General features: G+C 42.9%; 1 protein-coding gene across 5 annotated transcripts in view; it reads left to right on the forward strand.

Moving 5' to 3' along the window:
• ETV1 (ETS variant transcription factor 1) overlaps positions 1 to 26,174 on the forward strand; it is a 110,319-nt gene that overhangs the window by 22,362 nt on the left and 61,783 nt on the right. Inside the window, exon 1 of one of the 5 annotated variants that reach the window (XM_053264751.1) lies at positions 19,507 to 19,641. The exons of the other annotated variants lie outside the window; for them this stretch is intronic. Within the exon in view, the coding sequence (XP_053120726.1) occupies positions 19,584 to 19,641 (58 nt within the window). The 5' untranslated portion in view covers positions 19,507 to 19,583. Of the gene's footprint in view, positions 1 to 19,506; positions 19,642 to 26,174 lie in introns of those variants that run through there. 5 annotated transcript variants of the gene reach the window in all.

Here is a 26,174-nt window from a genome sequence, read left to right on the forward strand (position 1 = left end):
AAAATAACATGAAAGCCTGCATCTAAACCAGGCATCCTAGCAGACCTATGATCTGCAACTTTTGGAAGCTAGTTGCCAGTTGGCAGCTTCCATATCTTGTGGGATAGTCAGTCGCATGTAACTTTTCTGTTCATGGGATACTATTTTTTTCATTTGTCTACAAAGAAAACAAGTAACTCTTAGCAGGCACCCTATGTCTGAAGTAACGAGAAGCCGTCCTAACTGTAAAATGTTTTTAAGGGCACATTCTCATGGGACTTTTGCTCATTGGCTCCACAACTATATTGGGATATCTAGTAGGTTGTGGCTCTGGGTGGAACCATGCTTGCGAGTTTCTGGTAACATCCATGAATGACTGTAGTTGTACTGCTGTATTCTCATTGCTGCTATCTGCTATTTGCAGGGGACCAGAGCGGTTTTGCCATGGGTTTCCTGTGTACCATTCTGTTTTGTTCGGAAATATAAGCTCTGTAGCAGCCTCTTTCGTTTCCTGATATGTTGAAGCAGGATCTGGAATGGAACGTATACTAGAGTACTTTGTTTCATTTCATTCTGATTTTGTATAACCTTGGGCAAGCTACTTAACCAACTACCAAGTGTTGGACAGAAAAGGATATTCTAAAATCCTTTAATAGCATGTGGCAAATTACCTTGTTCTGCAACTCTTACATTGAAAGCTGAGTGCAAGCCAGACAAAATATCATGTTACTGGCTCTGTGCATCTTGTACTCTGTGGGTCCAACTCTGCAACATTTCTCCTGATAGAGCTTTTACTGATGTGACATAAATTTACCATAATTGAGCTTGAGGGCCACTTTGAAAACCATGGACAAGCCCTAGTTAACTCCACCTCTTATTTTGAGTCAGCAAAACAACTTTAATAATATAACTGACTGTTTTATTGTGTAGTGACTTCTATGGTTTCTTTTTGTGGTCAGCCCCAAGAAATAATTTTATATTTAGTAGGAATAGTCTCTCCCCCCCGAGAATTTTTTTTGGACCTACTTAAACTTGATGAAGCTTGTTTCTCACAAATATAGCAAGAGAGAGGTCTTGCCACTAGGCTCCTGTTAGTCAATAATTCCTAAATCTGTGGTTGTAGTAACAACTTGAAAGCTTTATTTTGGTTTTAATAAGTAGTTCTTATTGTTCTGCACACTGTGGAGGATTTTTTAAAAAATGTAACGCTTAACTCTGAAGGGTACAAAGACCTTGATATATTTAGCCTCAGTATTGATCTGATACTCAACTGGCACAATACTACTATAAAACAAATGGCTGGTCGCTGCCAACATAGATAGACAGTATTGATGTCTAATCCTTTTGGAAAGTTTATTTTAAAAATGATGACCTTGCTCGTATGAGGTCAACATTCGATACTTGCTGAAATTGCCCTCTTACCACTTCAGGGAACATGACAGGTATGGGCGCATGGGCTTTGGCTGTTCTTGGCATTTAGGATGTGCATAAATGAAATTAATTGCTCTGTCTTTTCTTAATGTGCCGGACTCTTCTTTAGTCAAAGTAGTGGATATCAGTGTTCCTTCTAACAGGGATTCCCAGATGTTGTTGACTACAACTCCCAGAATCCCCAAGCAAAAGCCACTGCAGCAGGGGATTCTGGGAGTTGTAGTCAGCAACATCTTGGAATCCCTGTTAAAGGGAACACTGGTGGATATCATTGCTGAGTTTTCCTCACCCGTCAAACATTTATTTCTAGTCTCTTCCCTATCTTATTACAGTTTAAGTTTTAGTTTGTATTAAAAAGGCTGCTAATCTTCCACTCACCAGACTGAGGTATACTAAAGCTTTGATTCAACACGTAAATTACATTTTTTCCTTTTTCAAGTGCTTATACTTCTTTTTTTAAAAAAGCTTCCTACCAAAGGAATTGGGCATTCTTATCTGAAAACAAAGCACTAGAAACTTGTGGAACCTGTCCCAGGAAATAGTTTCTTGGGATTACTCTAAACAAATGCATATGTGATTATATAATTTCAAAGAGCCAATTCATGGAACACTTCTCCCCAGCCCCCCTTCACGATGGGATTCTTAAACAACTGTAAAGAGAGAATGAAACAGTCAAGTGATGTGCATGTGAATACACACACATCTTGTCATGCGAGTTGTCATTGGAGTGGTCCTCTAATAGGAAATGTGTCTATATGCTGGTATTGGTGGTAAACACTTTAAAGTGTGATGGGGAGACACTTGTTTATATATGCTGATGCGTCAGGGAGCCACAAGCAGTTGGAGTTCCTTAATGCAAGGCCAGTGTCTGCTGACACAAATTTTCCATTTACCGGTACACTTTATACGTGCAAATGCAGGCATGTGTGCAGCTATCATGCTTTCCGGGTAACCTGTAAACATCCCTCTGTTCCAGCACTTGAGTTTTACTTTAGCTGGTATAAACTTATGAGCTGATAAACATCTCCTTATTGTGGTGCATACTGTGTCTGAGCAAGGTCTTAAGAGCCCAAATCTAATTATTTGGACATCTATTTGTGCAGTAGATTATTTCTACTGCACAAATGAAAGTTTATTTTTAAACAGTCATATCTGGGAGATCGTCCTTTCAGAGTTTAATTCAGGCTTCCTCTCCATTTGCATCTGACTTCATGCAATTAATTTGTGGCTGATCTGATCCTATGCCATCTACTCATGTAATGTTAGAATTCTTGGGACAGAAAAAGGTAATAGAGGTCTGTTTCCAGATAATCAAAGGCAGTTTGAAAGAGGAGTTACTGCTTTGGGTTTGCAGGTATCTGTAGTGCATCAAAACCCTTCAAAACGTGTTTGATAAGAGGTGACGTGACAAAAAGAGAGCCTTTCTTAAACTAATTGAAACTCTTAAAAACTATTGTTACCTCCAGTTTGCCCCAGAGGTGTGGCAGATTCAGAGTCCCTCTCACTGAAGAGGCTGTCTGTTCTTATTTATTATTTATTTTATTTGTTATTAAAAATTTCCTACCTTTTATATATATTTTTATACTTATGTGCACCCTAGGAAGCCCAGCTTGGGTTAGGCTGCCCGTGACAGCCACCGTGATTGGGCCCAATCTCAGCAGGGCAGCGCTGCCTAGCCAAGCTTTTAAACCCAGTTTAAACCCAGTTCCTGGTTCGTGTGTTCTCTGGGGCTATGTTCAGCGCCAGCAGACACAGTGCCTGCCTACGTTCAGGCCCTGCGGACACAGAGATGGCTGCCATTGGGGGATCCCTGGGAGAATCCTCCAATGCATCGCTCATGTCGCGTGGTGCATTGTGGGATAAATGAGTCCTGGTCTCCAGAGCTGCGCCACACAGCACGGATCATCTGGGAGTGCAGTCCACACTCCCAGCAACAGTGAAATGCTTGTCTGGGGGGAGGGGAAGGTGAGTTCAATCTGCCTTTGCCCCACCCGCCTGGTTGTGTGAACAACCTCACAGTGTTCTGGGCATTTCTAGTGGAGGGTACCAAGCAACACAGCATAGTAATCAACCCAAGATGGGCTGGAGTCTAAGACGAACTTGCCAAGTGCTACCCACACCTCTGCTTCAATCCCAGATTTACAATTGTAGTCTTAACAACACGCGCACGCACACACACAAGCAAACCTTTATGTGCTACCAGGTAACTTGTTCTTTACTTAAAGTAACTCACAACAAAAGAACAATGTCAGTCTTGTATATAAAACATTGGTATTCAGTGGTGCAGCTGGGAAGGTTGCCGGTTCGAATCCCCACTGGTATGTTTCCCAGACTATGAGAAAACACCTATGTCGGGCCGCAGTGATATAGGAAGATGCTGAAAGGCATCAACTCATACTGTACAGGAGATTGCAATGGTAAACCCTTCCTGTATTCTACCAAAGACAACCACAGGGCTCTGTGGTAGCCAGGAGTCGACAGTGACAGGATGGCACACTTTACCTTTACTTCTTATTCAATGAAAAGTTTAAAATCTACACCAGAGAAAGAGAGAGAGTGAGAGAGTGTAGAGTTGTCTATGTAAATAAAAACAAGCTCTTTATTTTCTTTCTTGCTGTTTCACAAACTTAGTACTGCACCATAGTCAGCGTCTGCTAGGTTGTGAGAAGTTATGAAGAGGGATTAATGGTAGTCCCCAGATAGATTGGATTGGAAACCTTGAAAAAGAGATGGATCGTGCAATCTTGGCTTTGGAAGTCAACCTTTTAATGGCTCTATTAAATGCCCTTATGTGAGCAGCAGATTGCTTTCCCCCTCTTTTTTTATTTTAAAGTCTTCAGTGTCCTTTAATTGGAGTATTTTCCTGTCCCTTAATACAGCAGTGGGAAGTATACAGTTTATCGACATAAGTAATGGCTCTGTCATAACATAAGTATATGCTGTTCATTAGATTATACATGGTTGCTACTTACATTTGGAAAAGCAGTGTAATGAACTGGGGTCTGACTTTGGAAATCATGATTGCTTTTAAATAAAAAACCCTACAGTTTGATTTTAAGTATGCCTAAAGGAAAAGACTCAAGTCTTATTTTACATTCTGCAAGTGGAACTTTGCCCGAGAGAACTCATATCTCTTAAAAAATAATTTTATATATATATATATATAATATTTTTTGTCTGTGTATGTGTAGCATTTGGTATTGGATCTTAGTAAATAAAAGTGAACTAATTGGTCAAATATTGCCAAACATCAAATATTTAACAAGCTCAGATCGCAACAGAATATTTAAAAAAAATCTTAAGAAAATCCACCCAGTATTAAAAAAGCCATCCCTATTGGTCTATGCTGTGAAATGATAGTGGTTCCGAGCTGGAAAAGCAGCTGAGCAGAGAGTTTCCATTGTGGGTTTGATGGTCACCACAATAATCTCTAGCAGCTGTCAGACACAGACAAAGACTACTGGCAAGAACTTGAACACCATTATTATAAATATTTATATATTGCTTTCTAACAAAAAACGTTCTCAAGTAGTTTACATAGAAGAAATACAATGGTTTCCTGTCCCCAAATTGCTCATCATCTAAAGAGAAATGCAAGCTAGACACCAGCAACAGCCACTGGAGGGATGATGTGTTAGACAGAGAATATTGTTCCCTGTTGTATTCTATCCAAGGTAAAGTGTGCCGTCAAGTTGATTTCGACTCCTGGCGCCCACAGAGCCCTGTGGCTTTATTTGGTAGTATACTGGAGGGGTATACCATTGCCTCCTCCCATGCAGTATGAGATGATGCCTTTCACCGTCTTCCTATATTGCTGCTGCCCGATATAGTACCAGCGGGGATTCAAACCGGCAGCCTTCTGCTTATTAGTCAAGCATTTCCCCGCTGCGCCACTTAAGGTAGTCCTCTATGTTTTGTTGATTAGAAGGTTGTGCCAGTGGGGATCCTGTAGAGAGTGTTCAGAAAGAAAAAAGTGGGGAAGGAGAAAATTGAGTTGTTTCTGGAATAAAGTCTTAAACAAACATAAGATTGCTTTATATTTATTTATGAGGGAAGCAGTTATAAAACATTTGTCGATGAGATTTTGAACCAGCTATGCATGTGAGCCTTCAAAGCTTGTGAGAGTTTCTGCATTTTCCTTTCTTGTTCTCAGTCCTGGACCCTGTTGCTCACTGGATGCTCATTGCAACATGGCTCAGCTCCCACCACCACCTCTTTTCTTATCCACCCCAGGAGAACCTGCTCTTCCCTGGAAACAATGGAGGTTCTATTTCTGCAATTACCTCCTCACTATATAGACTCTGAATTTACTCCTGCAAAGCAGAAGGCTATATTGCTTCACTGCCTTGGCCCTGAAAGCCAAATAATATATAATTTCCCATTTCCTACCAAATTGAAAGGGAATGCCAACCTTTACAAAGCTGCTCTTCAAGCTTTAGACGATCATTTCAATCCTACTTTGAATGTGATTGTTGAATGTTACAAGTCCTATTCTAGATCCCAACTGCCTGGTAAATCTGTCAATCAGTATGTCACAGCATTGCATGCCTTAAGTGTAAATTGTGAGTTTTGCCATCTTATTGTTATGAAAACAAACTGCTCCAAACTGCTATTGGAGCAGAAACGTACCTGGAATAAGGTTATAGAGATGGCTAGGAGGATGGAAAATGCTCTTCACAGTGCCAGATCACTAGGGATGTGCCCGGACTACCATTTGTGTGGTCAGCAACACCATGCTGACCAAACAAATGGTGACTGCACATGCCCGGATGCCATGTGCATGCTGATGCCTCATGGGATTCCCAGCATGGGAGTTATTTGGATTCCCTGCAGGAAGCTGAATGGGGTGGTGGAAAGCAGGTAAGGATCTGATTTTCCTTTTTCTTAATGTTCCCTTTCAAATTTTTCTAAAAGTGCTCAAATCGTGCTTCAAACCACAGTTTGGACACATCCCTACAAATCACTCTTTGATCCCCAAAACCAGCTTCCTGGATCCAAGCTGTTCAGTCTAAACCCTTCCAATCCCAAGTTTTTCATATGGCACTGCCTAAGAAAATGGCAGCACAACAAAGGACGAGCTACTGATGTGTGGACTCTGCTGTCCACGAAGCCAATTTTGCTCACTGTCCTGCACAGAAGGTCACTTGCAGCAGATGCTAGAAAAAAGGACACTTTGCTAAGCTTTGCAAGTTTGCTGCCTGCTCCATTATTGATTCACACTATTATAAGGATGTGGCAAATGAACCACTTCCTTGAGAGTGGAATTACTTGAATCCGAGCCTTCTTCTCCACATTGTCAAGTAAAACTTAATGGCCATGATGTGCGAGTGATGGCTGATTCTGGTTCTCCGTACACTATCATTTCCCATCTACTTTACAAGAAACTCCTTACTACATCAAATCTGTACCTGCGTTCTTCAGACATCCACCCATGGTGATACAGAGGTTTCCCTATTGCCATAAATAGATATTTCACTGCTGCCCTGGAATACAAAGGGCATACTGCAGAAGGGAAAGTGTATGTGTCACAAAACAGAGTCTTAATATTGGGCTTGAAACTGCAGAAAGATTAACAGATAGTGTTAGACCCAAATAGCATGGAACCTGTATTACAGATGATGGAGTATCCATATGCATCCAATTATATCCAAATCAGATATAATTGCTGATTTCTCAGATGTTTTTGCTGATACTCTTAGCATAGCCATACATTTCAAACCTAAAATTCAGATGAAGGCAAATTCAATACCTGTACAACACAAAGTGAGGAATGTACCCATATTCTAAAACTACTACAGATATTTATATACCGCTCTTCAACCAAAGTTCTCAAAGCTGTTTACATAGAAAAATAAATAATACATAAATAAGATGGTCCCCTGTCCCCTACTATCTGAAAAGAAACATAAGGCAGATACTATCAACAGCCACTGGAGGGATTCTGTGCTGGGGGTGGATAGGGTCGGTTCCTCTTCCCCTGCTAAATATAAGATACCACTTTAAAAAGTGTCTTTTTGCTCAGTTAGCAGGGATAGCGTTGCACCAACCACTTAAAGAAGAGCTTTCAAGACTACAGCATGCTGACATCATAGAACTGTTGGGGACACCCTGACCCCAGATCACTTTGTGACATTGGTGAAGCCAGCCTAATTTCATATGCTAGTGGAGCATATCTAGTATACAAATCCAGCTTGGTTCACAACAGAACCTGTTGATTCATCAGAATGGGTCTCTCCCAATGTTCTTGTACAAAAATCAAATACTACACTTTGAATGTGTGTAGATTTAAGAGATGTGAACTCCAACATGGTAGTGGATTGTCATCCATTACCCAATATCAATGAAATGCTGCTTACTCTGAAAGAGGCCTCAGTGTTCACAATTTTGGACAGATAAGGGATCCGTCTTATTTATTTATTTATTTCTCTGTGTAAACCGCCCTGAGCCATTTTTGGAAGGACGGTATAGAAATTGAATAAATCATCATCATCATCATCATCATCATCATCAGATGTGTGTGTGTGAAGTGAGCCTATGTCTCAAACTATATATTTATAGCTAGATTTAAAAATACCATAAACCTATGGCGACTTATCTTACAGTGGCAAACAGATCTTGTAAAGGCTGTCCTCAGTGCTTGTGAAATGCTTGTCAGCATATCTCAATTTAATCTTTAGTCTTATGATTTGACTTAAAACTTCAGTAACATTTCTAGTCCTTGGCCTAGTATTTGGGTAATCTAAATGAAATAACGCTACAAACACTTTGGGGTTTAAGGAATATTTTACAAAATTCTGCTCAAAGGTATTCTGTCACTTGACCATCATGTCAGCTTCGTTTCCAACTGCTTTTGTTTCATCCCAAAGCCCAGTTTCCTCACCTGTATTTACGATGATGACCTGCAAAAATGTGACGTTTGCTGTATATGTTGTTGTATATCCTGTTTCATCTGTGTGATCTACAGAGAGCTAAAAACAAAAACATCATTAGCAAATAATAATAATAGTAATAATCATTACTACTACTACTACTACTACTACTACTACTACTATTTTGGTTTGCTTTCTCCATGTTAACGAATTTACTCTTGGCAAGAAAAGCTCTTTGTATATTAATGCAATGAATGATTTTGAAACTGTCAAATAGCAATATCTGCTATTGATTGAACAGAGGGGTTGTTTAGTAGCTTTGTTACCTGTCTGATAATAGTCCGTAATATTTTCTTATGGACTTAACACTGTGTGTCAGATTGGGAGTCTTGTGCTTTGTAAAATGTTTATTTCAGCTTTTGATATTTCTTTAACTTTTGGTTTGGGGGAAATTAGGCAGTTTTACAAGCTTAGGGCTCCAATGGCCATTACAAGAAGGTGGGGGAAATTGAAACTTGCACAACTTGATTGAAGCTTGCACATCTTTTACTATAGAAGGATGTATGTGCTTCCAGTGTGAAGATTGTTTTTATATCTTGCTACGAGGAGAGAGATGTAACTTCTGACTTGGATATTACTAAGAAATGCAAAGAACAAGAAGGGCAGGTCATTCAAGCTTCCTATTGCAATGTCCACAGCTGGTCTGATTCTAGGTTGTAGACACTTATGCAGAAAGCCATACATGGCCAATATGAACATTCATCTTGGGTTAGCATAGTTGTGGTGTCCTTTTGCTGTAAGCAATAAATGCTCATACAAATTAAACATGGACCTTGGGGTTAAGTGACAGGTCATGTTTGTTTGACTCGGCCTTTCAAATAATTCTTCCTTTTACTTGGAGCAAATCATAATTCAAAGCTAAGTGAAACCCTTACTTAAGTTGTATCTATTTTCTTATTGCACTGTACTTATTGTTACATAAATGCAAAAGTTGTTGGCAATCTGAAAATTGTAATCAAAATGGTTCATCTGCCCTTCCTTGAAATGTAACTTGAATTTAAGGCAACTAGTCCAGTACTGAATTGAAGCAGGATCTCCCCATACCCCATCATCTCAATATGAGTCTGTATAATCAAACTGTGTGTTGATGACCAGAGGCACCCCAAATGTCCTGTGGCAGAAGTCCTATAAAACTGTAAACTTTGTTATATCGCAATGTTAATGCTTCTGCTAGAGTAGTGGCGTTTTCTCGTCATGGATCTATTCCTACAGGTAGTTAGACTTGTACTCATGAACCTTACAAGGCAAGAGCCTACCAACAATTGAAACTGTGAGGCTTTCTCACATGCAGCCAAGACTGGGCTAAGAAAGCCAAGCCTAGTCTTGGCTGCACGTGATAACTGCTGGGATCCTGCCCGATCCCAGCGGTGCTTTGGCGGCAAACCGGCTGATGGAGCCTACCTCCTAAATGAGCCCCTGTTTTTAGCTGATGTTGCAACACTGACTGGCACCTGTCCGTCGCTGAGGGTATCCTCACAATGCACCACGCACTTGTGTGGTGCATTGTGGGAGTTCCAGCCACTGGGATGACATGTCCCAACCGCCACACTGCCAGGGGAAGCAACAGAGCATCTGGGTGCATGGGATCTGGTGCTCGATCATCTGCGTAGAGGTCAAGATGCTGCTACCTTCGCTGCCACCTGCCCTGAAGCCCTCTCACACAACCATGAGAAAAGGCTCTAAGTGTTATGAAGATACACAAATGACTTCTGCTCCTTCTTTCTTTGTTTTTTGTTTGAACGGTCAATGCGGAATTTGTGTATCTCGCTTAGTGACACTTGAGAACACGAGAATTAATTTGGGGCTCAATAATTTCACTTTGGGTGACATTCATGAGCCCTCCTATGGATGTAGAAATGGCTCTACATCAGGCCTGCACAATATAAGGCCCAGGGGCCGGATTCAGCCCGCAAGGACTGTTTTACTGGCCCCCAGGTATCCCACAGCAACACAGGAGCTGGAAACTGCCTTATAACACCAGTCTATGCATGTTTTCTCAGAAACATGTTTCATGGTGTACCCAGTGAGGCTTACGCCCATGTAAGCATACTTAGGATTGCAGCCTGAAAGCAAAGACTGTTAGGGAGAGGAGAGGACTTGACATTTGTTTGGGACTGGCATGCACTCCAGAGGCCCCACTGATTGAGCAGGGACAGGACCCATTTTCTGACCACTATACTTGGTTAAAACTATGGGTCCGTTGCCAGGGGGAATAGATCCACAAGTAACTAATAGTATTTTTACTTTGGATGTAATAATGTGCTAAACATTGACGTCGGCCCCTGCATGCCAAGTTGTGAATGGTTCCAGCCCACTAGGGCGTCTGAGTTGTGCAGTCCTGCTCTACATCCAAAAAATTGATGTAGAAATGGCTCCACACCTGTCCAAATTTCTACATCCTCTTGTAGAAATGGCTTGTGCGTCTACATTTTGTACTGCTTTGCTATGGTTCCAAATCTGCTTTTATACAAATTCAGGGTGAAATGCTTTTTAACTTAGCTATTTTCCTTCTGCAAGATTCCCCCATCATTGCTACAGAACATGCACCATTCTTGCAATTTGTGCTCTCTTTTTTGTGCTCTTTTTTGGCAGCAGTGCTGCTCTCAGATTTGAAACTGTGAGGTGTTGGAACTTCTACCGTCATCGGCCCATTATCAGACTATCTGTTTTTTACTTCTACAGCTTTCTTCCCTCACTTTATCCCACAGGAGTAACCAGACCATCGGAAACAGTAGGTGCCCCTGTTCTCCTTAATCACACTAAGTGACTATTGTTTACTGCTCTCTCTTTCATGCAAAGTAATGACTTTCCACACTACACCTACGGTCCTTACTTAGGAATAACACCATTAAATGTGGTAAGCAGTGGTGGAGGAAGCCAGACGGCACCCCATGTATCTCCTGCCATGGTGGCTCCCCCCACCATGCCCCCTGCGTCTGACGTCAGATGCCGGAGGCATGGCTTCGCTTACAAATGGGGCTGCGTTCGCTGTTTGAGAGCAAATACCAGCCAGCGCTGTGTTTGCAGCGTGGCCAGTAACTGCTCTCCCTGCCTTTTAAAGACATCAGATGCAGGAGGCGTGGCTGGGGCGCCAGGTGCGGACCCCTGATTGGCGGCGGCCTGGGTTCTTTGAACCCGTTTGCTCAATGGTGGCTCCACCCCGGGTGGTAAGGCTTGAGTCTAAATGACGACACATGGCTGAATGTCCAGCAGCATAACTGCGGGGCTATATGCACATTGCATACTTACTACTTATAAACAGGTATACCCTAGCTATAAATAAGTCTGGGCTTATCATCATACTATGGTGTGAGTCACAAGTTCCAGTTCCAGTAAATTTCATAGACTTGCTAGTTTTGAGTTGCCCAGCTGCACTTCCCTCTGCCACCTTACATCTGTAACTAAGATCTGAAGCTGAGTGTCGGGTGGTGAAGGGAAGCGTGGCTTGGCAACCCAACACTGGCAGGTTCATGCAACACACTGGGAATGGGACTTGTAGCTCATGCCAGGAATGCACACTTACTGGGAACCAGTGGTTGGAGGAACTGGACTTGCTGCCCTTACGTATGAAGTTACCCATAGAATAAGCTATTGTAGGTGAGCTGTATAGCTGGTCATGTCTGAGAAATCAACTTACACTCAGTGTAAAGTGTGCCGTCAAGTCGCTGTCGACTCCTGGTGACCACAGAGCCTTGTGGTTGTCTTTGGTAGAATACAGGTGGGGTTTACCATTGCCACCTCCAGCGCAGTATGAGATGATGCCTTTCAGCATCTTCCTATATCACTGCTGCCCAATACAGGTGTTTCCTATAGTCTGGGAAACATACCAGTGGAGATTTGAACTGGCAACCTCTGGCTTGCTAGTCATGTCATTTCCCCGCTGCACTGTAGATTTCCTTTATTATCTAGTTGCAGTTATGCAAGATTTTACTGTATCTGTTGCTACTTACTACTTTTCAACAAAAAGTTTTCAAAGTGATTTACACTGTAAAAGGAACAAGCCACTTGCCATTTAACAAAGGAGGAATACACCTGTTGAGCGTGATTGAATAACACATCAGCACTGTGTTATTGTATGACTGCTCTGAAAATTAGGGTGGGATGTGAAATCCAGGATGGGGATTACCTCATCCATATATGAACTTTCCACATACAGATTCGGGTGTGCGAATAGCTTGCAGAAGCCATCTAAGCCCTGCTAAATATGGTTTCAACCAGAGAAGTTCCCAAGACTGGCATTTTCCTGGCTTGGGAATCCAGATTTCAGGGTCTCTTACCACTCCACTTACCTGGTTGTGGCTGCTGCTCCATTGGCAGCAGACAGAAGGGAGGAAAAAAGGAAGGAGGGGATTCCTCTTACATCTGTAGTAGCCTCTGGGGGATCTGTTTCCTAGGTCTGCTTCTCCAGTGTGCAAAGTCCTAGATAGGGCAGGGAGGGGAGAAAGCAGCCAAGTGAGTGCATGAGAGTGACTTTGAGCATGTATAAGAGAGAAGGTGGTGGGGAGGTTAGAGGCCTGTGAGGGTGAGGAAGACAATGGATCCTGTTGCACCCCCAGTTGTGGGCTGTGGCAGCCTGTATAAACCAAACAATATTCCTGGGGGAAATAACTCATCTTATTCTGAAGCAATCTGAATTCATCGGAGAACTTGCATTGCTATTTAACGAAAGTTGCTAGATATGTTACCTGGAATCCTATGCACATAAAGCATGTGCTTTACTATTGAGGTGTAGGTTTTTGCAAAATGTCCTATGGGAATGCATCAGTCAAATGGTGAGTAAAGTGTTCCCAGGACTGTCCTTAGAGCGCCCTGGCATGGCCTGTGGCATATCAGTGTGGAGCCCCCCTTCAAGCTAATTCTAATGATGACAACAAGAGCAAAGCACCCCTCTGACGAGTGGGGCTCTGGGTGGTCACACAGCTCGCCCTCCCCTAAGGACAGCCCTAAGTGTTCCCATAGTTTCTCTGAACTTGATAGCTGTTCTGGTATAATGTGCCTATTAATGAATCACCATTATTGTATATCTTATTATTCTTACAATACTGGCTGGCCTTTTGGGATGATAGGCACTTGAAGTTCATAGAGGACTTGCTTATGTAAGAGGCAGCACAGAACCTGAATGAGGAAACTTGCTTTTCATTCAGGCTTCAGTGCTTTGGCCAATTTCGGGTAAAAAAAAATGCATACCAATTAAATGAGGTATGAAATCTTTCAGGAATTCTCATTCTTGAAAGTATGGTGTATGATTGAGCAAGGTTAACAGGGTTGAAAACCTAATCTGTGACTTTTTATGGTTGCATATAAAACGGGATGTAGATTGTATGTTCTAGGTTTTCCTCTTCTAAGAAACCTTATGCAGGTGGTTTCTTTTGTAATTATATTATGGCTCTGACTCTGTGTTCTATTATTGCAGCCCATTAGTTAAAACATTTAATACATTTGATTTGGTCTATGTTTAGTTTAACCAACCTTCAGTAACGATGGGTAAATAGAGTTGAGAAATCTGTTTTTCTCTCTATTTTTGCTTGAATAATTGTGTGCTGCTTTTTGTGGTAATTCTTAGGGATGTACACAAATTGATTTTTTCAATTCGATTTGTGCCCAAATTGAAACACCTCTGATTTGTTTTGTATCCAAATCTGCCCCCCAAATCACCCCAGATTCAATTTGGATTGGATTGGATTCGATTCAGATCAACTCGGACCACTTATAAAGGTCCTAGGGACACCATATTTGGGTGGTGGGTAGGTTCCCATGGGTGCCACCTGCCACCCAAATTTCAAGGCAGTGGAGCACTTGGTTGATTTTAAATGATTTTATTTTTGTGTTTGCTGATTTTGTATATTTCCGCCATAGGAAATAATGGGGATTTGAAGTTGCCCTCTCCTAACCCTAACCTGGATCCTCAGCTTTCTTTCTTTCTTTTTTTAAGAGCTAAGCTCTAGCCCTTGTAGAAGTGGAGTTATGGAGCAAAATGTGCAGTCACTATTTTTCAAGTAGTTGGATTCTTTGGTTTTTCTAACTTTTCCTCATATTTAATCCCTATGAGGATTCATTGCACACCTTCATTTCTTCTGTTCATTTTGACCCCACTGCTTTGCAGGTGGGGGTGGGGAATTAGTGGCATCCCATGTGCCAACTACCTTCTAACCCGTCAGCCACTGGGTACTCAGTTTATATTTTAGGAATTTTTGAGGTGTTTACTTTGGTGTGTAATGAATCCTCATAGGGATTCATTATGGCAAAAGGTTACTAGAAACCAAAGAATCTAAACATTTGAAAAAATTCCTAGAACATAAACTGAGTAGTACCCCACTGCCTTGCGGGTAGGAGGGGGGTGTAGTTGGCACATGGCAATTGACACCTGGCACTGTCCAAAGACAGTCAAAATGAAGGTGTGTAATGAATCCTCATAGGGATTCATTGAAGGAAAGTTATTATACACCAAAGAATCCAAACACTTGAAAAATAGTGACCACACATTTTGCTCCATAACACAATTCTACAAGGGCTAGAGCTTAGCTTTTTTTTTTTTTTTAAATGAAAGCTGGGAATCTAGAGAAACTAATAGGAGGAATCTGAATCTCGGATTGATTTGAATCGAATCTGGCGTGATTCTGTTTGGACCCAAATCTAGGCAATGGACCACGGGGCGATTTGTTCTGTCTCCAAATCACCCAAATCAGCTAGATTCAAGTAAAATCAATTTGTACCTGAATCTATTCGCACATCCCTATTAATTCTTTTCTTATCACAATCTATACTAGAAAAAGGAGAGTGGGTCAGTTCCCTTAGCAGTCAGATTTGTCCCTGTCAGGCATGTGTGGAATCTGGGGGATGGGTTGGAGGTGAATGAAGGAAATGCAAGCTAACCATGCCTTCATATCTCTGCATGTATTGCTTTGGCATCGCTCTTTGCCTTTTTCCTTCCCCCTTCCTGTGGTCAGATGTGTAAGCTACTTATGGAAAAGCAGCCTGCATATCTGACCATGGGTAGAGCTGCAAAGGACAGCAAAAGAAAGGGAGGCAATACAGAGTGCTTGAGAGAATCAGAAAATTGTTAAGCTGTTTAATATACTACTAGCCGACCCGCACAGAGCATCTGTGCACTTTTTGGGGCTGGCTTTTCCACCCTCTCTCCTGCCCCCCTTCTCCTGCCCCCCTCCCCCTCCTGCCCCCCTCTCTCCTGCCCTCCCCCCTCTCTCTTGCCCCCCCCCCCCCGCACTGAGTTCTTTCCCTCTGCTGACACAGGCTGTGGCGGGCGGCCGAAAAGGGCCCCGCTGCCGCTGCTCCTCCTCCCAGGCGGTGAACAGGGAAGTTTCGCTGCCCAGTTCCCTCCTGCCCCAGCCTCCCACGGGTGCCTTGCCTCCACGGGCGGGCCGGGCCTGCCACTGCCTGGCCTCTGCGGGCGGGCCAGGGCAGGCCCGCCACTGGGCCAAGTACCGGCTCTGCGGCCTGCCGCTTGCCTCCACAGTCCCCTCCCCCCAAGCCTTCTGCCCCAGTTTGCTCCCTTCTCCGTTTCCCCCTCTTTCTCTCTCTCTCATTTGTGCTCCCCCCCCGCCACTTTTTAGCCTGCTTGTGTTTTCCCCACTGGCCATTGCCGCCTCCTCTTTCCTCCAGTCCCTGGTGTCGGGCAACCAAGCTTCAGTCAGCTCCTTCCTGCATGGCCCTCCCTCTAGCGAGCGTCTTCCGAAGCGGCCAGCCGTTTGTCTCTGCCCAGCCAGGCTCCGCTGCTTTCTTTCCCCACAGCTTCCCCCTCCCTTCTGCCCCAGTCCGTTCAGTTCTCCTCTCCACTTGCCCACTTTCCTTCCTTTCCTTTCCTCCACAAGTGGCCACTTCCCTACGTGGCCAGCCGCTGCCCAGCCAATCCGGCGCCTCCGCTGCCCAGCCAATCCGCTGGGTTTCCGGGACACATCCCCACAGAGGCATGTCTACGAGAATTAATATAATAGATAATGCCAGCTTGGTCAAGCGCGCCCGCACCCCCCCCTCTCTCTTTCTCTGCTTGTTCAAACTTCTTCATCCAACGAGGTGTAATTAAGCACACTATTAACACATGCTGTCACAGAAACCTAGGGAAAATAATTGTTTTTTTTTTTATCATGACCTTGCTTTGCACCTTTAACTAGGATTCCTCTAATAGATCAAAGGAACTCTTCAGATCAAATAGATCAAATGGAAGTTTGGTCAGATGGCAGGCCAATCTGAACACCCCAGTTCCACAAAGCAAATCTTGTGATCAGTACCATGTAGTACAACAAATCGATTAATGTGAATAGGCTTAAAGAGCCAAAATGAGGCCTGTGTTGTCTTTTTGTTTGTTGCTGTGATAGGTGCCATGGGGGGTGTTGTGAAATTTTCTCTGAAAGAGCAGAAAACAGAATAATCTTTGGCATCTCTTTCCCCGTCTTGGCAAAGCACATGTCAACACAATGGGTTGGATTGCCTTGCAAACTGGATCCTTTAAAGTGAAGGTCCTTTGCCACCATCTTAAAGGAGATGTTCTGCAGTGACATGTGAAGTCTGTAAGAGAACAGGAGGATTGTTCTGCATATAGCGCTTCAGCTGGCCCCCTCTTAAGACAGCAGGCACCACTTCAGTAGAGCAGACAGTCCCCGGCCCATTCAAGTGACCTTTGAAAGATTGCCCAAATGGTGGGCTTTTCATAGGAGTGAATTGTCTTTGAAAGGCCCCAGCACAGCATTGTATTTTTAAAAATCTAAACTTGCATTTCTTTCTAAGATAATGCAGATCTCCTAACTGGAAGACGAAAACATTTCTCAGACTGCCTAAAAAGCTAAGACAAGACTTGTATAAATCTGAGTAGTTTTAGGAAATGGAATCCATTTTCCAAATGCAGATCTGAACTAGGAGGTGGAGACTGGTCTCCATATTTGCTTGGGCGCATACTGATCCAGGAACAAAGGAGGAAAATGACCAAGCTTATCCCATGCTTAGGAACTGAACTGCATCACAATTGGAAATTCCTTTCACAAGTTTCCCAGGCCCTATCTGTTGAGAGTGCATTTTATGCTAGTGGGCAGTAAGAAGGTATCCACCCCCTTTGCTTATGGATGGGCCATCGCTCAGGGGTACAGCACATGCTTTATATACTGAAGGTTCCAGGTTCAATCCTTGGTACCTCCAGGTGGAGCAAGAAATATCCTGGAGAGCTACTGCCAGTCATTGTAGGTGACTAATGGTCCAACTCTGTATAAGATGATTTCATATGGATAGCTGATGTGCCCTCAGGCTGGAGAAGGGAAGACTGGAGTGGGGGCAGCCATAAATGGGTAAAGTGTGAAAATACATTACAGTAGGAGTGGATGACAGAGTTGTGGGGCCACTGCTGGTAATTTGCTGGGCCACTGTGTGAAACAAGATGCTGGACTGGATGGGTCTTGGGCCTGATCCAGCAGGGCTGTTCTTATGTGGCCAGAGTGCAAACTACACCCAGACCTATCCACTCATTCCTGGCTCTTCAACTTGAACTGTATGGGAAATTATATAGGCTGCTATGGCTGCTTATTTTATATCACGTGAGTACGAGATACTTTCTAGGACAGCATAAACAAAAGATAGGCCCCTGTTCCTAAAGAAGCTTACAACTTAAATGTAGTCTGGAAAAGCGTATAGAGCCAAGAAGAGGCATGAATTGGGGTGGTGGTGTGGAACTGTGGGAATAGACAAAAGGTATGTAGCTTCTTCAAACATAAATGGACAAATGCTTAGAATGAAATTAAAGCATTTCCATACTATAACTAGTAATGGGGAGGACTTGGATTAGTTTTAAGTAACTGTCTGAGGCTGCATTTCTGCACAACGTTGTGCTTTTAGAACCTAAAAAACTCTGTAAATTGTAGTGCCTGAATGCATGTTGAATATTTCAAGGCATTTATAAAATGGGTGCTGAAGCCTTCAGAGATAGTAGAGAGTGAGGCTATTCACACAACCACTCAAAAGTAGACTAAGCTCTCTCTCCCTGCAGACCCCGGTTAGGCTTTCTGCATGGATCGTGTGTAGAGCTTCAATAGGTTGTTTATGAATGAGCTTGTAAAATACAGTATGCCTATTCACACACGTGTGTAAAACCAGGCCCGGTTTGTCAGGTGCGTATGAGCCTCCGGGATCAGGCCGATCCCAGCGGCACCATGAAGGCAAACCCGCTTATGAAGCCTCCCCTTAAGTGCTCCCTTAACCTCATTTTACCGATCATTTCTCAGCTGCAGCTGCAGCTAGCAGACTCAGGGAGGTGGCATCCCCATAATGCACCATACACTCACGGGGGCGGTGCAACGTGGGGTGATGCATACCGACACCTCAGCCCTCAGAACAACCGGCAGCAGCCATTTAATTGTTTTGATTTGTAATAGTTTTAATGTTTTGAATTTTAAATTTTTTAACTGTCTAATTTGTTGTTCTTATTGTTTTGTTGTAAACTGCCCAGAGACTTGCGTTTTGGGAGGTATACAAATGTGTTAAATAAGTAAGTAAGTAAGCAAGCTTTTCGAGGCTTCCTCCTCTCACCCTGTCGTGCAAAAGGGCTCAATATGTGCGAACATAGGGGTGTGTGTGTCCACATTGCTCTCCTGTTGACAGAATCTTCCCTTAAGTCATGTGGATTTCCAGCCTATTAACAGCTGAAACAATTTAGGACACTATCAGTCATTTGACCTAACAAGGTGTTTACTTGCAGCAGCATTGAAAAGTTTTCTTTGTAATTGCTTTGTCTTTCGTGTTTTGGAAGCAGGTTAACTATCTTTGGCATTTAGTGAAAGCTTCTTTAACTGCGGCAAGCTGGCTTTCCATTTATTTTTATTTTTGAAAGGTGGAGGCAAGCATTACTTGTTTGATATTTAGAACATATTTGCAATTGTGATTGTTAATCAACGGGGTGTCTTTTTCAACCAAAAAATAAGTGACTAATAACGCTTGGTTAGCTTTCAATCATGTCTTCATTGGATTTGCATCATCAGCACTCTGCAAGTGTATATCCAATTAATTGGAAGAGCACTCATACTTTCCTGGTGTCATAGTGACTGTGAGTAGTCATAAATAAGTGCCTTCTTTTATATTTCAGATGCATTAATATGTGGAGCACGTGGACTATTATCAAAATACAACTTGGGGGCGATGTTTTCCTCAGTAGTTACCTAGAAGAAGGGATGCTGGGGTTGGCAGTTTGCAGGTTATGAGCTGGAATCTCCCAATGAGTCTTAAGGATTTTCTGCAAAACTTCTTGTGATGAGTCTGATTATATTTGCAGCAGAAGGACCAAAGAAGCTTTTGCTTTTTTGGAATGGTGAGTTCCTGATAAAGATAAAATCTAGGATAAAAACTTTCAGGATAAAGTATACATCAGCTGCGGAGATTAATTTGGAAAATTTGTTTTGCTCTGCTGAACTTCAAAAAATTCTTTGCTCTTACCCTGTATGATTTTGTTAGTCTTTGGCTTTTCCTCTTTTGCCAAAGCTTAGTTCTTCACAAACTTCGGAACATGTGGATAACATTTTATAACTGAAACTCAGAATGCTAGTACTGTGAAGGTGAAAGGTCAGTGCCATTAATTTTAAAAAATACCATCTGATACTTTGAGGGGGAAATGTTGAAATTAGGCTTATACAAAAGCAACTTTCAGCAAACACTTTACTCCTTGGCAAAAGAAAATAATTAAGATTGGATAGCAAGGTACAAACTTTCCTGATTGGAAACCATGGCATGCTGCCAGTTCACATCAGGTTCTTCCATGGCTAGGTATCGAATTCCTCTGCAAACTACCAAATTCTTACGCATAACACAAGGACTGACAGTGATTGCTTGCTCACGTTGCTATGCAAGAATATCTTTCCTTGGGATATATCTGTTTCAGGCAAGTTGTCAACTGATTACACAGGAACACAGGAAGTTGCCATATACTGAGTCAGACCATAGGTCCATCTAGCTCACTATTGTCTACACAGACTGGCAGCAGCTTCTCCAAGGTTGCAGGCAGGAATCTCTCTCAGCCCTATCTTGGAGATGCTGCCAGGGAGGGAACTTGGAACCTTCTGCTCTTCCCAGAGTGGCTCCATCCCTTAAAAGGAATGTCTTATGGTGCTCACACATAAAGTCTCCCCTTCATATGCAACCAGGGTGGACCATACTTAGCTAAGAGGACAAGTCATGCTTCCTACCACAAGACCAGCTCTCCTCTCCAATATGTGCCACCAGCTAGGATACAGTAGCTCCATGCTTAAGTCATTTGGAAGAAGGCTTAATTGGAAGCTTTTTCCTAATGCAATGGCCTTTAGAATAAGCAAGATCAATAGCACAAAATACAAATGTAGATAGTGAGGCTCTCCACATGAACAGTGTGGAGAGCCTGCGGGGCTTCTGTGGGGAGAATGGGCATGACCCGCTCACCCCGCAGGCCAGCACGGAGCCCACACGATTACCGGAGCTGGTAGGAGGGCGGGGATTGTCGGCCCCCTGGCCCCCGGAAGTCCCAAGATGCCCCATGTGAGTGCATGGGACATTCTGGGGAGACTCCTGAGGCCGGGAGGCTTGCTGTAGCCTCCCAGTTGGTTGTCTACTCCTAACTCACTGCAGTGCAGCAACTCAAGATCATGAAAACGTTTTAGGGGAGGGAGAATTAAGTGCGCAGTGCTTCCCACGACCACCAGAAAGTGGCTGGGCTTCCTTAGCCCACTTTCCAGGTGTCATGAGCATAGCCTCAGTGAATATGGCCAGTTCAGTAGGACCTGAAATGTCATTGTTTTCTTTGCTATGCTTGCAACAGAGAAACAAGTTTTAGCAGTGTCTTGTTTGCTATTTGACGATGTACTGTATAGTGGTGGCACAGTGGTGGCCCTAGTCTATTAAGCTCGGCTTCTGCACAGATTCCGATAAAGTCAGTGAAGGCTGTACTTCTGGAGTTTCTTCAAAAGTTAGTTCTATCAGTTTCTTCAAAAGTTTCCAACTCTGATTTTCATTTCTTTTGCTGGGGGAATGTTATGAGAGCAGGAGTGGTTGATCTCTGCGTTTGTGGAAAGATAATATGAACTGGGGATGGAAAGTGGCTCCTGGAGAAAACTAGAGGTGATAGAATGTGTGATGCGGCTTCCTAGTGTGAATGGAGAAGTGTTTATTTGGGAGGAGCTCAACTGGGTGCCTGATTGTATGAGATGTTATGTATTCAGGGCACTGTTGGCTACAGCCCATCCCAAGCTTAACACTATAGATACCTTGTTTTTTATTGTTCTCTTGAGACTTAATGCTTTGTTGGCACATATATTTTAGAATTGTTTTATTGATTGATTGATTTATCATATTTTTATACCGCCTGATATGTATATTTCTAGGCAATGTACAAAATTTAAAACATTTAAAAGCCACAAATTAAAATACATGACAATAAAAACAATAGAATAAAATTATTAAAACAAGTTTTTAAAATTATTAAAATTCTAATTAAATGTCTGAGAACAGGAGGGTCTTGAAGTTCTTCCTGAAAACAAACAGAGAAGGAGATGCTCTTATTTAAGCAGGAAGCTTAGAGCAAAGCCCTAGGGCAGCCATTTTATTCTATAAAGTCCCTGATAGTGATTTCGAAGTGGGAGAATATAGTGATGCGGGTTATACGGCAACATATAGCTGCATCATTAATCTGTGCCATGTACCATTTTCAGTATTGTATTGTACAACATTCATAAAATTGATATCTTCTCTCTTGAATTCTGTTATACATCTTCACGAATTCTTTGTATGAGATAAGGAAATATCTTGTCTGGAGGAGGAATTCTGACAGCTGACTTTTAAATTTAGTTATCTGCTTTTTGGATGCTTTTATTTTCAAGAAAGGGTGGCAACTTGTACTGCATAGCTGTACTTTTCCTTTTTGTCCCACATGGCTTCATCTCGCCCACATGGTCCATTATTGCCAATTGGCTCAGCCATCCAGTGCTTGGGCTCATCAAACTGAATTAGTTTCCAAAAATGAGATGCCATGCTGTTTCAATCTACTAATCTAGTGTGGGTTGGAAGGATCTGATCTGAAGCCAAAGCAAAACTAGATAGGATTGGATTATATCTAATATGCTTGCCAAAGTATTGTCAAGTTTTGCAACTTTGCTTTCTGGGAAAATATAACCGAAAGCTGCTTTCAGTGTTAACAGTTTTGCTTACAGGAGTGCTCTTGCAAGTCAGTTCTGTGACACAAACTGTAATGTGGGAAGAGTTCTTAATGCTCTTATTATTAAGCCATCAAGGTATCCTCTTGGGTACTCATGAGCAAGACACACATATGCTACTAGATTTTCAGGATGCCAGGGACTGATACACTGGTATAAATCCTTCTCCAGTGGTGCTGGTTACAGTGGTAGTGACTTATAGCAATATGTGCATGAAGAGCTTATAAAAAGAGGAAGACCATGTTGATGATGTGCAAATGCAAATTGGCTGCTATTGTGCATATGTGGATGGATAAAGACAGGGTGGTTGAGTCATGCTGAACGGAATGGCACCCATTCATATCTAGTTGGAATAATTCCACAGGAAGAATACATTCACAAATATTGTTTGCTTTAATGTAGCTTCTTTGTGTACCAACATGTGTAACTGGAAATCGCAAGTCTGTGGCATTTTATTTCATTCAACTTGATTTTGATAATTAAAATGTGTGCATTTTTGTAATTCCCTTTTTAGCCTACTTTCCTTAAGCAAAGTAAGCTTATGAGATCACCCGGCATTGTCTCTGTGGTTCGGCCCTTTATGAGCCTCCGAACCAGTTTGAAGAACTGCCGGTTCAAAGACAGTGCGGGTGCAACTTTAAGAGCCGGGGAGGATGCCCTTACCCCTCCCACCACTTTCCTCCTGCCTGCGCCCTTTGTTTAGCAAGCTAATCGGGGCAGCAGCATATATCTCTGCCGCCCCATTGGCTGGATATGGCCAGAAGTCCCCGACATGCCTGCATGCCGGCATGCGCAGGCGTGTTGGGGACTTCCAGCCAACGGGGGCAACGGGCAGCAGGAAGGTACGCTGCCACCCCAATTAGCTTTCTAAACAAAGGACACTGGCGGGGGGAAATCAGTGGGAGGGGTAAGTGCACCCTCCCCCACTCTTAAAGCGGCACCCCTGCCTCCTTTGAACCACCCCACCGCAGTTCCGTGTACATCCCTAGAGTGTGTTCCCATCAACTTTGCAATGCCTGTTCCATAATGAACCAAATTGGGTACTGTTGTAGGGACACCTAGGCATAGTTTGTGATGATGTAATCCACCCCAATTTAAGATGGCAGACATGTAAACGTTTGAGGCACATGTGAGCTAACTTGTGAACCACCTAACTGATTTGAACCATATTTGCTACAGCTGTAGGGACACATAGGGATGCCTCATTGGCATAGTTCATGATGATATCATTCACCCTGATTCAAGATGGTGGAAGCGTAAGTGTTTGAGGTGCATGTGAGCTAATTTGTGGGCCATCTAACTGATCTGAACAAAATTTGGAACAGTTGTAGTGAGTGACACAGAGGGACACCTCAACAGCATAGTTTGTGATGATGTCATCTACCCAGTTCAAGATGGTGGACATGTGAATGTTTAAGGCAAAATTGGGAACCAATTTAAGATGGCAGATGCGTAAATGTTTGAAGCGCAAGTGGGCTATCTTGTTAAGATTATAACGATCAACCTTGCAGATGCCTCTGAATTTTAAGTTTTCTTTCATAGATGCTTAAAAATTGTTTTACTGATGGTCGTAACTGGGGCATGATGCTATTCTTGCATTATCTTGTGGTTTCTAGCTATTTGTATTTGTTGGGCGGAGATGGGTCTGGTTATTAATTCGCAACCAGCATGTACTGTAGCTTGCAGGATGCTTACATATGCCAGTCTAGAGATGCTTTTTACTGGGGAAAGGTTGTCTTAGGTTGTGGTGGTGATGGTATACAAATCAAAAAGCAGATATCCTCTTGGAATTATGGTTGCAATGAGGTCTGGTCGAGCTCGTGGGCAAAGAGTATGTAGTGCAAAATGCGGAGGTTATGGTTTACTGTCAGGCTCCTGTTATCCTCTAATGGTCAGCTGCATAAATATGCCTGTATCATGTGCAGCAGGACTAATTCTGCACCTGGGAAGTTACTGGGGGTTGGATATTTTATAACTTGGTGGATGTTTTGCTAGGGGTCATGGACTTGCCAAACTGCTCTGGAAGCTTTGAGAAGGATGCTTCAGGAACAATGGCTGATGGTATGAAGCATCTTGGTCCCTGTTGCTGGGTGCTGGATGTGACCTCCATGTTGTGGATCACTCCAATTATATTATGATCTTTAGGGCTTCCTCCCTGCAAACCCGATAGCCCTTTCTCACTGCTTGTGAGAAAAGGCTCTCCATGTTATATAACTCAACAGTCTTCCTGTTATGGGACTGCACAGAGACCACAGAGGATAAAACAGAGTTGCACTTACTTGTAACTACTGTTATTCATGTGGCATTCAGTACAATCACTCTAACCATCAGCCTTCCCCACTTTTGTGGCCATCTTAGATAGGCTTCCATGATGGGATGGAATTGAAGAAGTGAGTCTGGCTCTGTCCTTTGTTTGTTGTATTGCTATACCGCCTGATATAGAAATCTCCAAGCAGTGTACAAGTTAAAACATAATCATTCATAAAACAGATACAAATCTCAATGAATAAAAACCCATTAAAACTTAGATTTCAATTAAAAGCCTGGGAAAACAGGTACATCTTCAGGGTCCTCCTAAAAGCAAACAGAGAAGGAGATGCTCATTTCAGCAGGGAGTACATTCCAAAGCCCTGGGGCAGCCATAGAGAAGGCCCAGTTCTAAATTGCCACCAAACGAGTCGGCAGACCTCTCCAGATGATCTTAATAGGTGACAGGGTTCATGACAGAGAAGGTGCTCTCTTAAGAACTCTGGACCCAAGCCATTGAAGGCTTTATAGGCAATAACCAGCACTTTGTATTTCATTTGGAAACAAATTGGCAGCCAGTGCAATTCTTTCAAAATCAGTGTTATATGGTCCCTTTGGGTAAACCCAGAGACCATTCTGGCTGCCACGTTCTGTACCAATTGTAGTTTCTGAACTACGTACAAAGGCAACCCCATGTAGAGCACATTACAGTACTCAAGCCTAGAGGTTACCAGCATATGTACCACTGTGTTAAGGTCATTTTTCTCCAGAATGAACATATCTGGCATATCAGCCGAAGCTGATAAAAAGCACTTCTGGCCACTGCCTCAACCTGAGTTTGGGATCCAGGAACACTCCCAGACTACTAATGTGTTCTTTCAGTGGGAGTGTAACCCCATCCAGAACAAGCTGATCTAAACCATCTCTTGGGTCCTGACCCCCTACAGACAGTAGGAAAGGAAAGATTGTGCCGTCGGGTTGGTGTCAACTCCTGGCAACCACAGAACCATGTGGTTTTCATGGTAGAATACACAAAGGCTTTACTATTCTCTCCTCTTGCGCAGTATGAGATGATGCCTTTCAGCACCTTCCTATATCGCTGCTGCTTGATATAGGTGTTTCCTGTAGTGTGGGAAACATACCAGCAGGGATTTGAACTGACAGCCTCTTGCTTCCTAGGCATGTTGCTTCCCCCACTGTGCCATTAGGTGGCCTCCGTCTTATTTGGATTCAACTTCAGCTTTTGAGATGCTTGGCACCAAAAGTCGCTAGTCAACGGGTGGTGGGAAAGGAAGGGCTCATGTGCCCAAAGGTTTTGGAGGTTTCTAGCTTTTATCTCGTGGAGGCATAGATTCCAGTTGTTAGTTTGCTGCAGAAAGCTGTTTGACGAACCATAGTTGCAATGAGGGCACCTTTGTTT

The sequence above is a fragment of the Hemicordylus capensis genome, chromosome 6 (assembly GCF_027244095.1).
Source record: "Hemicordylus capensis ecotype Gifberg chromosome 6, rHemCap1.1.pri, whole genome shotgun sequence".
In the NCBI taxonomy this organism is placed as follows: Eukaryota; Metazoa; Chordata; class Lepidosauria; order Squamata; family Cordylidae; genus Hemicordylus; species Hemicordylus capensis.